The 15,930-nt window shown below is 39.0% G+C and overlaps 1 protein-coding gene across 1 annotated transcript; it reads left to right on the forward strand.

Moving 5' to 3' along the window:
• The first annotated feature begins 2,776 nt into the window (after positions 1–2,776).
• Positions 2,777–10,695, forward strand: LOC132830425 (fibrinogen-like protein 1-like protein). The gene is made up of 3 exons (XM_060848105.1): positions 2,777–2,797; positions 7,817–7,896; positions 9,310–10,695. The coding sequence occupies exons 2-3, from the start codon at positions 7,830–7,832 to the stop codon at positions 9,918–9,920; spliced, it is 678 nt and encodes a 225-aa protein (XP_060704088.1). The 5' UTR covers positions 2,777–2,797; positions 7,817–7,829; the 3' UTR covers positions 9,921–10,695.
• Positions 10,696–15,930: the final 5,235 nt, after the last annotated feature.

The raw sequence follows: 15,930 nt of genomic DNA on the forward strand, positions 1-15,930 counted from the left end.
TAAGAGTCACTCATCCTTGGCCAGCAGTGGGGTGGGGCCTTGGGTGTTTGCTCCACAAGTGATCTTAACAGCACAGTAGAAACCCTGCAGACCATTAGTTGTCAGCCAATTTTGGGCTTGCAGTGCTTTTTCCACCCACCATCTGTTCTTTATGTTGCGGGTTTGTTGTTGGATCTCGGCCTTTAGTCGCCTCTAGGCCTTCCTTTTCTGTTCTAAGTGCAGTTGTTGTTTTACAATCAGAAATACCATCCACCTCTGACTTTTAACTACAGGGATTCTCAGCTGTCGACCGTTGGAAAATCCTCCTCAAGCATCCTCTCCCTGAGGAACACCCAGCTCATTGGTGCAGATCAAGATTCTTCAATAATTTTCTTCTCTGTCTACTACACCACTAATTTTGGTGTCATCTGCAAACTTAGTAAGTCATGCCTCCTATATTCTCATCCAAATCATTTATGTAAATGATGAACAACCAGTGGGCCCAGCATCTATCCTTGTGTCACACCACTGATCACAGGCCTCCAATCTGAACAACAACCCTCTACCACCACCCTTTGTCTCCTACCATCAAGCCAATTTTGTATCCAATTCGCTAGCTCTGTCTGGATCCCAAGTGATTGAGATTTACTAACCAGCCAACAGTTACTGTTTTACCTTCATCTATCTTCTTGGTCACCCCTATAAAAAATTGAATCAAATTTGTGTGTCACTATTTCCCAACTCAAAGCCATTCTGACTATCCCTAATCTGTCCTTGCCTTTCCAAATGCATGTAGATTCTGTCTGTCTGAATCCTATCTAATAAATTACCCATCACAGACATTAGGCTCACTGGTGTGTAGTTCTCTCACTTTTCCACACAGCCTTTCTTAAATAATGGCATAACATTAGCCACCCTCCAGTTTTTTGGCTCGTCATCTGTGGCTGCTGATGACACAAATAACACTACTAGGGGCCCTGCAATTTCTTCCCTGGCTTCCTATAATGTCCTGGGATATACTTGATCAGCTACCATGGATTTATCTACCATTAAGTGAATTGGCCCTGTTAAAATTGCCCATAGTGTTCAGGGATGTGTAGGTTAGCTGCATTAGTCAGGGGAAAATGTAGGGGAATGGATCTGGGTGGGTTACTCTTCAGTGGATCGGTGTGGACTCGTTGGGCTGAAGGGCCTGTTTCCAAACTGTAGAGATTCTATATCTATATCTATTATGCACCTCCTCCTCTGTAATGTGGACTCTTTTCAAGATATTACTTCCTAATTCGCTGAGCTCCCTAGCTTCCATGTCTTTCCATGGATCTCCCACAAATGTTTAAAGTGGAACAATAGGTGAAAAGGGTCTGTGCTCTATTGCCAGTTTATTAAATGTATTTTACTGCAAAGAATAAGTCACAGAACCAGAGATGTACAGCATGGAAACAGACCCTTCGGTCCAATTCGACTAGATACCCTAAACAAATCTAATCTCATTTGCCAGCACTTAGTCCATATTCTGCCAAACCCTTCCTATTCATATACCCATGCAAGATGCCTTTTAAATGTTGCAATTGTACCAGCTCCCACCACTACCTCTGGCAGCATATTCCATCTGGGCACCACCCTCTGCACGAAAAGGTTGAATTTTAGAGTCCCTTTTAAATTTTTCTCCTCTTATCCTAAACCGATGCCCTCTAGTTCTGGACACCCTCACCCAAGAGAAAAGGCCTTGTCTATTTATACTATCCATGTCCCTCACGATTTTATAAATCTCTACAGGATCACCCCTCAGCTCCACGGAAAGTAGCCCCTGTTTATTCAGTCTCTCCTTTTAGCTCAAACACGTCAACATCCTGGCAACATCCTTGTAAATCTTTTCTGAACCCTTTCAAGTTTCACAACATCCTTCTGATATGAGGGACACCAGAATTGCACACGGTATTCCAATGTCCTGTATGGCTACAACATGATATCCCAACTCCTGTACTTGATGCTCAGATCAATAAAGGAAAGCATACCAAACACTGCCTTCATTATCCTATCCGTCTGCGACTCCACTTTCAAGGAACTATGAACCTGCACTCCAAGGTTTCTTTGTTCAGCTAGGTATTTAATACCTAGCTCAGATTTTATTACAATGTATAAAAATGATATCTGGCTTAAACCAATTGCTTGTACTCTGCTCCCTCAATCCTAATTTTTTTCTCTCATCTATTATAGGGTGACATTTCTGTTGTTTGATATGGCATCTTGGGGGCTTCAGAAAAGCACACTGGATAATGGAAAACAAGTTTCACCAAAGAGCATCAATCATTGTGGACAGGAGAGGGAAGCGAGCAGACTTTTTATGATCAAATTAGCTCCACACCAACAAGGCATGCAATAGATTTGACAAAATAAAGCCAATTCTCAGTAGCAAACATGTTAGCCAAAATCTGAACTAGACTGACCTGCAGTGATCCAAAAGGAACAAAATAAGGTTCAAACATACTGCAGAAATCTCAGTGCATGTTTATTCTTCATGTATCTTTATGTTCTACAATTGGTATATTAAGTAAAGTGGTAATTCACTTTATAACCCCCATTTTTACTTACTGCAAAGACATTCTCCCCCCCCCTTTACATCTCTATAATCGTTATGTCAAATTAATCAAACATTCGCATTCAAGTCATGCTCTCGTGAAGCTGGTTTGACAGGTGGTTGAGAGAATGTCAACACCTTTATTATACGTCACATGCATATAACTTTAATAAGCATTACTCAAGCCCTTCAAATATAGTGTGCCTTCTAAACTCTCTGTGACTGGAAACCTGTTCATGGGTAAGTAACTCAGTAGCTATGTAGCTTTGCTTGTTGTTCTGAATTGCAATTTGCAATCTGTTATATCTTAAAAAAAATGAATTAAGCAGATCACATTTTTTACTTGTATGCGATTTAAAACCATGTTCATTATATATAGTTTATAGAGGTGTTCTCTGAAAGATCCGACTTTATGGTCCACACACTTTATGCTGGTTGTTCTTGATCGATGTGTACTTGTTGATCTGAATACATTTACTGCTTTTATATTATATTAGAAGCATATTATAGGGTTATATTTTAATAACAATGAGGTACTTCATATATATTAACAAGATGACTAAGTAATATAACTGGTTTATAGACAGAGATATTTAATTAATGGCAATGATTAACTTATTACTATCGAAACATATGCTAATGAGGTTTTAATCTGTAGTGCAAAAATAACTTACATTAATATCATGTCTTTAACACATCCTAAGGTGTTGAACAAGAACTTTATTAAACAAAAGCTGACATCCTACAACATAAGAAGATATTAAAACAGGTAACTACACCTTCTCAAAGTATTAAGTTTTAATAAATAGCATAAAAAAGTGGAGAGCCATGGAGGAAGTTCTAAAGCTTCAAGTTTAGGACTCAAACTTTCCAATGTTGAAGCAACTAAAATTGTGGAAATAGGAAGTCAGAATTAGACCAGCACATGGATCTTGGAGACGGTTCCTGAGATGCAGTGAAGCAAAGCCATGAGGTCTGAGAACAAGGATATAAGTTTAAATCTGAGGCATTGGTGCAGGACAGGCCAATGTATGAAGCAAGCACAGGAGTAATGGTTTAATCAAACATGGTGTGAACTAAGCTATCTGGAGGAGAGATTTGGATGAGCTTAAATTTATTAATTTTAGGCTATACTGTTAGTAATTTATGGTTGTACTGACTGACAGATCATTGACTGGTCTGTTTCACTGAATAATGAATTTTAGCAAGCAACATGTAATCACCTTGAAGGGATATCTGATACCATGTAGGCATCACAGCTGCTAATGGGTCCCTACACATAACTTTTTAAAGGAAATCTTGTAAAAATAAAAGTTTAAAATAATCCATCAAATCAACAAGTAAATAAATTCTTCACTTACTATAGAAGTCAGTATCAGAAACACTGAATAAGATTCTGATGTTTTTTGTTTGAATACACAAATACACAGCAGCCTGTTGCAGCATGGAAGGTGTGCGATTAATTCAGTTATTCTGACAATTCTACAAAGTTATATTTGCACACAAGTCTCTCATGTGTGCAATGTCAAGTCTATAGTAGGTTCAGAATGTCATCGTCATAGAGATGCTCATGAGTCATATCATATTTGAAGAGAAATTTTAGATCGATACATGTATTCAGCAACATTCTGTACCTCTGCAGATTCAACAAGAGAAATTGTTCACAATGAAGGAAGTAAATGTATTTTAATCCCAACTGATGGCATGACAAGCCAAGATATATCCTGTATATATTTATGTGTACTTATCTTGACTTTAACATGGTGGTCACTCACTGAACATAAGCACAAGACTGCAGATTTACTTTAACAATATAATAGAAGTTTTACACATGAAAAAGCTATCTAAATATAGAACCTTAAAGATCTTAAAACTCACAGCAAACTAAGTCTCATCTATTCTCCAGCACCATCATTTTATAGCATTTCAGATCCAAAGAAATTACACTTCAATATCTAATTTATGGATTCAGTTTAACTGCGCCTCCCCAGTTCAGTCCTGTGAATTGTGAAGTCTTCTTACATGAACACTGACAAAACTGAAAAGGTTATATTTTCTGTCATTTACTAACTTGCAATTTCTAACCAAATATTCCTGCATAGAAATTTGACAAAAAACTAAATCTTAAGGTAACTGTGATTTCCTGAACTGTCCAATACTCATTTCAAGAAAAAAACAACTAAATTTGCATCTGACCCCAGATATATTGCCTCCAAATTTGGCCTAAACGTTTTCAATCTCTAAGTTTTGTTTTAAGCTAAAGTCAGTCCTTAGTTATTTTGAACCAAAAGTAAGCTAATGCCTTTGATGTTTACACTTGCTGTCACAGACCACACCCCCACACTCCAGTATCAACAATCTTCCATTAACACTCCACTAGCTTTACAAACACCTGATCTCTAACCTTGTTTTTTAAAAAAAACTCTTCACAAAAGTAAGCACTAGTTTGAAACCCAAACTCTAAAAATGATATTAATGTATACAAATCATGCACTCTTCATCACAAATGAAAATACCAGTGTTTTATGGTGTATAATTGGTTAGGGTGGACATGACTTGATATCAGTTAGATGCTGTAATAACTATTTCTTTTTTGTTTACAATATTACATGAAATATGCAGCAATCAGATTTGTGCTAACCTTGCAAATGCTCCTGTATCATCTGTTCAAACAAGCTTTGGAGCTTTCCTTTCACTACAGTTGGTGTATTCCTTATTGCTTTTCAGACAACGGACCGTTCTTACTGGTGAGGTTAATGGACCACAATTATTACACACTACTAATCTGGTTCAAATTTTGAAATTCCATCATCTTCATGGTCCATCTCCGAAGCTTCCCTTTCCTTTCTGGAATTTTTTGTCTCCATTTCTGGGGAAAAGGCAATCAAATCATATTCATCATAAGCCCACCAATCCCTTGGCCACCTTGACTACACTTCCTGCCACCCTGCTTCCTGTAAGCTCTATAATTCCATTCTCCCAGTTTCTTCATTTCTGTAATACCCAATCTGATGATGGTCCCTCCCACAATGGAGCTTCCTAGGAATTGCAACAAAGAATCATTAAACTGATTCTGAGAACGACAACATTGTCCTATGAGATCAGTTTGAGTAAGCTGGGCCTGTATTCTCTGTCATTTAGAAGAATGAGAGACAATGTCATTGAAACACACAAATTCATACAGAGTAGAATTCGTACAGGTAGAGTCAAGAGGTACATAGCCTGGCTGAGGGGTTGAGAATCGGGGACACAACTTCAGAATATGATGTAGAGATTTAAGACTGAAATGAGGAAGAATTTCTTCACTGACAGAGCACTAAAATGTTTCGAATTCTGTACCCCAACAGGTTGTGGAGGCTTAATCATTGATGGATTTCTAGATGTTAAACACAGGAAATGATATTGAGGTAGAATTGAGAATAAAGTTTGAATGGTGAGGCATGCTTAAAGGGCCAAATAGCCTATTCCTACCCTTATTTCCTATCTGCCCATGTCTTTAATTTTGCTGAACTGAGAATTTCCCTCTACTGTGTTTGACAGGGCTGTGGAACATATCCAATCAATTTTCCACACTTCTGCTTTCACCCTTTTCTGTCCCTCCCAGAAATGATGGTGTTCCCTTTGTCCTCATATTCCAGATGATCAGCCATCACATTAAACTGATCATCCTCCACCAATTTCTGCCACCCACCAGCTCTGAAGAAGAGTCATATTGACTTGAAACATTAACTTTGCTTTTCTCCCTACAGAAGCAGACAGACCTGCAGAGTATTTCCAGCACTTCCAGTTTCCATTTCAATTTTTGAAGCACCCAGTGCAGGGTCTAGCTGTCAAGGCTATTCTTTGATAAACAGTAAAGTTTATCTTACGATATCTTCTGCAAGATAATATTTTGATATCCTGATGCATGCAGGTGCCAATATTAAAACGTAAAATCGATGACAGGATTATTCATGTAAAAATGTGAGAGATACATGGCCCCATATAAGAAATATGGAGTTAGGTTGGTGAAAGTGGTTTTTGTAGTTTTCAAGGTTGTCTCCTTTTTGTTCTTACTGAAGGAGTCACCAAAATAAAAAAAACTTTAAAAAGCTTGAATATAGTCTCAGAAAATGTTTTGTGGAAAGAGATGCTAATTGAGCACTACAAAATCAGAGTCACTGTACAAGAAAATATTAAATAGTTTACAGACGGACAACGTAATTACAGAGCAAATATCCGATAAATAATCGTCTCACATTAATCTCCTGGCATCAACGTCATTCAGTAGATGGGGTGAAGTACAGTCACAGATCTTGCCTGCTTCTGATACTTGCACCTCTAAAAGTGTTAGACATCAAAGGAAGGTTAGGTGTAAAAGTGCAGAGGTGAACATATTTTCAGCATATTATGGGCTGGAAGTTATTAGTAGTAGCATTGTAGTAATGTCAGAACTAAGACAGCAGAAAATTTCCACTGCTGACCTTGGGTATCTGAGGAAGGTTCCCTAATTTGCACTCACATGGTGGTAGCCAATTCCATGTAGTTAACAAGCCAGAACTCTGGCTGAAAGCTACAAGCCAGACAGGTTTGCTGGGTGTCTTCAGGAAAATCATCGTGCAGCATCTCAACACTGTCCCACCAAGGCAGAAAGCTCAAACCTACCGGTCAGTGCCGGTATTTATCATGCTGCTGAAACATCAATTCTCCTGCTCCTTGGATGCTGCCTGACTTGCTGTGCTTTTCCAGTGCCACACTTTTCGACTTTGATCTCCAGCATCTGCAGTCCTCACGTCTTCCTGTCCTCTAAGCAGCCAGCGAGTCTCCAATCTGAGGTCCTACTCCTTCCTGCCTCAATGTCCTTATTCCAGGCAACTAATGTACTGTATTCATAATGTTAATAAAATTCTGGGATAAGGCCATAAAATCAGGTAAATCAAATTAATTTATTTTGGCCACTCTGCCACGTTTCTGCTGGAGTAAGATGAGCATAGGACATTAGAACTGCAGATTTGGATTCAATACCTTCCTGCATTTATAATCTGCTTCTTCAAATTGCAGAGGCAGTGACTGGAAGAGAAGACATTGCTGGAGATGCTGTGACTACCATTAAATAGGAAAAATCAGTTTCTTAAGCCAGTAAAATAGTGGCCACACAGAAAATATATATTGATACCATTTATTTATTGTACTATATGGATTTAAGTCACTTCTTCTTTGAGCTTTTCAAGAAGTAGAAAACTGTGCCAAAAGTCTGATGAATGATCATTTCTTTTGCAGGAGAATTACAAAAATGCAGCAAAGAACCTTCTTTCAGATTGGTTTCTTCCTTTTAGCTAGCATTGAAATAACTTCAGCAGGTAAGAAATATTATGATTAAAATTAACATTAAGACCACTCGCTTTCTAAATTTTCGAATGAAAACCATACATTAGTTCTACTGTAGTTTGAAATCTCAAACCACAAAAGCATACACATCCGCTGAGCTTGAATCAGAGGAATAACACGTCTGCTTTCAATGAAAGGGGATGAATTATGAAGAAAGGTTAGGTGTCTACAATCTAAAGACTAAATTACAAAAGTGAAAACCTACTGAGATATAAAGATTTAATTGTTATATGGCAGGTAAGCACATAGAATCATAGACATGGACAGCATGGAAACAGATCCTTCGGTCCAACCCATCCATGCTCACCAGATATCCCAACCAAATCTAGTCCCACCTGCCAACACCCGGCCTATATCCCTGCAAACCCTTCCAATTCATATTCCCATCCAAATGCCTTTTAGATGTTGCAATTGTACCAGCTCCCACCATTTCCTCTGGCAGCTCATTCCAAACACATACCACCCTCTGCGTGAAAATGTTGCCCCATAGGTCTTTTTTATATCTTTCTGCTATGCATGCTTTCCCCTAAACCTATGCCCTCTAGTTCCGGACTCTCCGGCCTGAACGAAAAGACTTTGTCTATTTATCCTATCCATGCCCCATATAATTTTAAACCTCTATAAGGTCACCCCTCAGCCTCTGACGCTCCAGGGAAAACAGCCCCAGCCTGTTCAGCCTCTTTCTGTAGCTCAAATTCTCCAATCCTGGCAACATCCTTGTAAATCTTTTCTGAACCCTTTCAAGTTTCACAGCATCTTTCTGATAGGAAGGAGACCAGAATTGCATGAAATATTCCAACAGTGGCCTAACCAATGTCCTGTACAGCTGCAACATGACCTCCCAACTCCTGTACTCAATACCCTGTCCAAGAAAATAAAGCATACCAAACACTTTCTTCACTATCCTATCTACCTGCGACTTCACTTTCAAGGAGCTATGAATCTGCACTCCAACATCTCTTTGTCCAGCAACACCCCCTAGGACCTTACCATTAAGTGTGCGAGTCTTGCTAAGATTTGCTATCCCAAAATGCAGCACCTTGCATAATGTATCAGACCTGAGGGTCAACGTGCATAAATTTAAATGAATGAGAAATAGCTTTCAGAGTTATTAGATTGAATTTATTTGCAGAAAGATAAACATATACTTGGAACTTTTTCTCAAGCAAAGTAGTGAAGATAAATATATTAGATGGCTTGCTTCAATGGATTAAAGGCCTTTAAGACTTTTTCATCCTTGAGTTATAAAAACTGGACTTGTTCAGCTTATTGTATTCATTTGAGATGATGCTATTATTTGAGAATGACCAGAAACCTAGTTCCCTTCTCTCGAAGGATTATAGTGTATGTAATAAAATTGATATCATGATTGTGCTTGTCTTTAGTGCTACACGACTGCACAGAAATTCAACGAAACAACAGGAATGCTACTTCTGGGCTTTTCATCATTCAACCTGTCCGATCCCCTCCACTTGTGGTCAACTGTGTCATGAGAAACGATAGTGGCTGGACAGTGATTCAAAGTAGCACCAGAGGTAGCAAGATCACATGGACAGAGAGCTGGACCACATATAAATATGGCTTTGGTGATGTGCTGAGTGATCACTGGTTGGGTAATGAGTACATCTACCTTCTAACCAGGCAAACTCATTACAAACTCAGAATAGAGTTCATAGATCATCGCAATGCAATTAAATATGCAGAGTATTCCACTTTTTACTTAGAACCTGAGAGTGGGAAGTACACAATCAGGCTTGGTTCATTTTCTGGGAATGTTCGTGACCAAATGACCCAACTTGCAACCAATCAAATGATTGTTAACCAGGGTTTTACTACAAAGGATAGGGATAATGATAACTACAGAAGTTGTTGTGCCAGTAGTCGTGGTGGATGGTGGTTTGATGCCTGTGGTTATGTGTGGCTTAATAACAAGAACCCATTTTGGTCTGGAATTAGCATTAAGAAAGTCACCATGATGGTTCAAGCACTGTGTTAATTCTGGCTTCACAAGCAATATCAATTTGTTTGTCACTTATTTATTCAGTGGCCATTAACATCACATTGCTATTATGGGGAGAAAGCAAATTATTTCCATGATTACAAAATACCAGTAGTGTTCAGTATCCAGTCTACTCTTACTTCCACTATATGACCCCAAATTATTTCAACTGGGAGGCATAAATATTTACCACTCCACTCCCTCCCAGTTGCCCCATTATTCATTACACTCCTGGATCCAAATGCATTTACTATCCCAATAGTAAATAACTTGGGGCATCACAAAATTCATCACTGTTCCCATTCCCCAGGTTGATAGTCACTGAATAAATTAAATCAGATTCTTTGCCAGAGGAGATGTCTTTATTTCAGGATGATAAAAATTGGTATAATCCTGTATGTTCATAAATTCATGTTTTTCATGTTACCACATAAATACTACATCACACTATGTGCAAAGCAAGCTGGACTTTTTTTCACAGCTCAATCAATTTTTGCAAAATTTGAATGCAACAAATCATTTATCCAGAGCACATATGAACATGCTTGAAGTCTGGAAAATAATGGACAGCAACATGTAAATTTGTGAGGAAAGTTTATTGGCCGCCACATGGGCTGATTCTATCAGAGCAAGCCTGCATTCTAATTGGCTGAGAATTCCATTAATCTGCTTTAGCTCTTTTCCAGATCTACTTATGTTAAAAATTAGTGTATGTTTGATTACTGCAATCTTATCCAATAAACTTTCATGAGCAAAGACCTTATGCTTTAAATGATGAGCATTTTGTACTGAAATTGCCATACAACTACTCAGTATAATCGACTATTCACATTTTTCAACAATTTCATTCAGAATTGATATAATTAGTGTTGCAATGTTATTCCGCGTTCAATTCATCCTCTCATCAAAATTCTTTTTATCTTGTTTGTTTAGTGTGTCTGAGTCAACATTTGCATCAACAGAAAGAATATCAAGTTCACGCACACAGCAATTGATTGTGAAACTAAGCACATTTAATACCAAGACTATGGAAGGGTTATTATTAGAGGGGATTGTTACAAATATAAATGTATTAAAATAATGTAGAGCAGAAGTTGATACAAGCATATAAAGATAATGTCACCAAAGTCCTACCAGACCATATGACTGATGTGGACTGGTGGTAGTTTAACCAAAGGGTCACGACACCTTAGCAGGTTTGAGAATTAAACCCATGCTGTTGGCATCTATGTATTACAACCCAGCCATCTGAATGAATTGGTCCCCAAGCATGTACTTACACAATGGCAAAGCCATTCAGTTTCCATCACAGAGCCATAGAGTCACACAGAATTAAATGCTGAAAAAGTAGAACAGAGAAATACCATTGGACAATAAAGTATTGGAAAGGTGTTCACAGGAAACTGAAATAGAGTTATAGTCATAGAGATGTACAGCATAGAAACTGACCCTTCGGTCCAACTCGTCCATGCCGAACAGATATCCCAACCTAATCTAGTCCCATTTGCCAGCACTTGGCCTATATCCCTATTAACCCTTCCTATTCAATGTTATAATTGTACCAGTTCTCCATCACTTCCTCTGGCAGCTCATTCCATACACGCACCACCCTCTGCGTGAAAAAGTTGCCCCTTCGGTTCCTTTTATATCTTTCCCCTCTCACCCTAAATTATGCCTTCTAGTTCTGGACTCCCCCACCCCTGGGAAAAGACCTTGTCAATTTACTCTCTCCATGCCCCTCATGTTTTTATAAACCTCTATAAGGTCACCCCTCAGCCTCCGATGCTCCAGGGAAAACAGACCCAGCCTATCCCAATATTGTGAAGTCAGATGAGTCCATCAGCACAGAATCATCATATTTTACACCACAGAAGGCCCATTATAGCCAATGCTGGCCATACTTTTCTCATTTTTATTTTTCAAGTATCCTTGTAATTCTCATTCAAAAGTCATTGCAAAATCTGGTTTTATGCCTTCTTTTGATGAAACACTGAACAAACCTGTGCAAAAATATATCTGCCTCTTTTTATGACAAACATGCATTGATAGTTTCAAATTACTGACTTAGTAAATATCCAAAACCATACTGCCTTCTTTATCTTTACAAATTCTTCCATAATTTAAACATCATCATCAAATTTTCTCTCAACTTGCTCTGTTCTAGTCTCTCTGCAAAATATCTCTCATCCCTTATATTATCCTAATCGGTCTCTTGAAATCAGATTCCAGAACTGAAACCTGTAATCCAACTGCCACCCAATCAATGACATAAAAAGCCCTACTATGATCTGGTTGCTGTTGCATTTCTTACTCCCATTTTTACAGCTTTAGAACCTGGATATTTTCTTTACAGATTTATCCATTATTTCTGCTAGACTTAACAATGTTGAGAATGCATAAAAAAAAACTCTGCACTACTAAGACCATACTACTCTGCTCATCATCTTCACTCACCCCTAGAAATGTCAGAGACCAGGTGAATAATGACACCAGGCTTCAGTGATGGCTCTCTAAATGTACACCTGAAAGCTGTCGAGTAGAGAAGGCAAGTTTTTCCTATGCATGGCAATGAGAGGCATCCCAAATGAAGAAGGCAGCCTGGACAGAGATGGCTATGGAGTTTTGTGCCCAGAAGTGATTCGAAAGAATCTGGTTCCAGTGTTGCATGTGGATGAATAATCTGCTGCACTGTGCCTGATTAAGTACTACCGTACACTCAATGCTTCAATGGAGTTGCATTGTAAGTTGCCTCAGTCAATGTCAACAAAAAGATGAATCCTATATTATGTTTATTATGTTTAACAACTTGCACCACTGTGGCACTGCCTCTCATGGTCTGCCAGATTTCACACTTAAAATTGAAAAGGACCTACAATACTCAGCCATTCACGCATGATCAGTTCACCAACCTTTCATCGCAACTCGGAGAACTTCCCCATCTGATATATTTTCTTTTGCTGTCAAGAGTAGTTGTGAAAAAAATTACACATGGATGGAGTTGAGATTTACTCCAGGGTGATGTTTTGGTAAGAATAAAGGTTATAACTCCATCCAAAATCACAAAATGTCTAAATAAGATTAAAGAGACAGAACAAAGAACAAGTTCCAGATTTCTTTTACGATGTGTAATGACCAGAGCAATCATGCAAGGAAGTTCATCACCAGAGATCAAAGCAATGCAACAAGCTGAGTAAGAGGTGAAGATGGTGATAACCCAAAGGGAGTTTCTGCCATGTCTTCATATTTGAGGTTCAGAAAGCAGTTGAGTAAGCTGGTACAGACAGCTCACACAGAAGCTGAAACTGAAGGGGTTCTGGAATGCTACTGTATTAAAAACAGCATCCCAATGATGCTACAAGGAATGCATTGTTGTTTATCAGACAGTAATACTGCCCAGTTATTATAAGTAGCACATGAAATTCCTACAGCAGGACATTTAGAATTTTAAAAACTCAAGCATCAATAAACAGGTATTTTACCTGGTCTAGAAGTCATTACGAGGTAGGGCAGTATTGTAAAATGTCATAAAGTCAGGTAGTTAGAAAATTTCAGCATGGAATCAAATTGGCACCTTTAATATTGATACTGAATTTTGAAAAAAAAATTCAATTCACTATTAGTAAATTATAGAGGACTATTAAAACATAGAGTAGTACAGTACACCACAGAAACAGGCCCTTCTGTGCCAAACATGATGCCAAATTAAACTTATCTGTTCTGCCTGTCCATGTCCATATCCCTCCATTCTTTGCTTATTCACGTGCTTATCTAAAACCACCCCATACATCTGCCTCCACCACTATCCCTGGCCGGACATTCCAGGCATCTATCAATCTCTGTGCACAAAACTTGCCATCCAAATATTCTTTGTACGTTCCCCCTTTTAAATAGATGCCTGCTAGTATGAGATACTTCAACTGTGGGAAAAAAGATTCTGATGTATTCTGGACATCGGAGTGCGTCTGGGAAAATTAACAAACAGTGAAATTCACAATTGATCTTGGAAGAACTGTTTGGGTGAAATTCATAGCACAGAATTAGATAAGTTAGTTGTTTTAAGTAGCCTACAGAAAGTCTGCAGTAGTGAGTAGAGTGGGTTCTTTCTTGATTATATGTTTTTTGAGATATGTTTCTTGATTAAACTTCACATATAAGCCGTAACTATTAATCTAACCTGGGGCAGTGTTTTGTAGAGGTGCAAGACAGTGTTATTTTCTGGGTCTGTAGACTGTGAAGGAGCAAAAATAGCCTTCAGTAGAGTGATATGTGCTTCTTGTCAGATGTGGGAGTTTAAAGAGAGTTCAAGGGTTACTGCGGATTATATCTGCAATAAATACTGTTGGTTGTGAATCTTATCAGATCCAATGGATCGGTTGGAGAGACAGTTAGAAGAAATGAGGAATTTGCAACAGCAACAAATGTAATGGATGGCAGTTATAGGAAGGGGGGACAGTCTCAGATACTGTCACAGAGATGGGTTAACTCCAGGAAAGGTAATAGAGGTATGCACCTAGTGCAGGTGTGTTCTGTGGCTATACCCATTTCAAACAGGTATGCTGTTTTGGAAAATGTAGGGGGTGACAGATTCTCAGGAAAACATAGCACGAACAGCCAAGTTTCTGTATTGACACTGGCTCTAATGCAACAAGGGGCACAACAGGTTCCAAGAGATCAATTGTGTGTGGGGATTCTGTAGTCAGAGGTACAGACAGACACTTCTGTGGCCAGCAGTGAAAAATCAGAATGATGTGTTGCTTCCCTGGTGCCAGGATCAAGGATGTCTCAGAGAGGGAGCAGAATGTTCTCAAGGGAAAGAGGGGCCAGCAAGAGGTCATTGTCAACATTGGAACCAACGACATAGGAAGGGAAAAGGCTGAGATTCTAAAGGCTGATTACAGAGAGTTAGGCAGGAATTTAAGAAGGAGGTCCTCCAGAGTAGTAATATCTGGATTACTCCCAGTGCTACAAGCTAGTCAGGGCAGGTATAGAGGATAGAGCAGATGAATGCATGGCTGAGGAGCTGGTGTATGGGAGAAGGATGCACATTTTTGGATCATTGGAATCTCTTTTGGGGTAGAAGTAACCTGTACAAGAAGGATGGATTGCACCTAAATTGAAAGGGGACTAATATACTGGCTGGGAGATTTGCTAGAGCTGCTTGGGAGGATTTAAACGAGTAAGGAGTGGGGGTGGGACCAGGGAGATAGTGAGGAAAGAGATCAATCTGAGACTGGTACAGTTGAGAACAGAAGAGTGTCAAACAGTCAGGGCAAGCAGGACAAGGTAGGACGAAGAAATTAAACTGCATTTATTCAATGCAAGGGGCCTAACAGGGATGGCAGATGAACTCAGGGCATGGTTAGGAACATGGGACTGGGATATCATAGCAATCACAGAAACATGGCTCAGGGATGGGCAGGACTGGCGGCTTAATGTTCCAGGATACAAATGCTACAGGAAGGATAGAAAGGGAGGCAAGAGAGGAGGGGGAGTGGTGTTTTTAATAAGGGATAGCATTACAGCTGTGCTGAGGGAGGATATTCCAGGAAATACATCCAGGGAAGTTATTTGGGCGCAACTATGAAATAAGAAAGGGATGATTACCTTATTGGGATTGTATTATAGACGCCCTAATAGTCAAAGGGAAATTGAGAAACAAATTTGTAAGGAGATCTCAGCTACCTGTAAGAATAATAGGATGGTTATGGTAGGGGATTTTAAATTTCCAAACATAGACTGGGACTGCCATTGTGTTAAGGGTTTAGATGAACAGGAATTTGTTAAGTGTGTACAAGACAATTTTCTGATTCAGTATGTGGATGTACCTACTAGAGAAGGTGCAAAACTTGACCTGCTCTTGGGAAATAAGGCAGGGCAGGTGACTGAGGTGTCAGTGGGGGAGCACTTTGGGGCCAGTGACCATAATTCTATTAGATTCAAAATAGTGAAGGAAAAGGAAAAGATTTAAAGTTGAAGTTCTAAATTGGAGAAAGGTTAATTTTGACGA

The sequence above is a fragment of the Hemiscyllium ocellatum genome, chromosome 31, assembly GCF_020745735.1.
Source record: "Hemiscyllium ocellatum isolate sHemOce1 chromosome 31, sHemOce1.pat.X.cur, whole genome shotgun sequence".
Classification (NCBI taxonomy): domain Eukaryota; kingdom Metazoa; phylum Chordata; class Chondrichthyes; order Orectolobiformes; family Hemiscylliidae; genus Hemiscyllium; species Hemiscyllium ocellatum.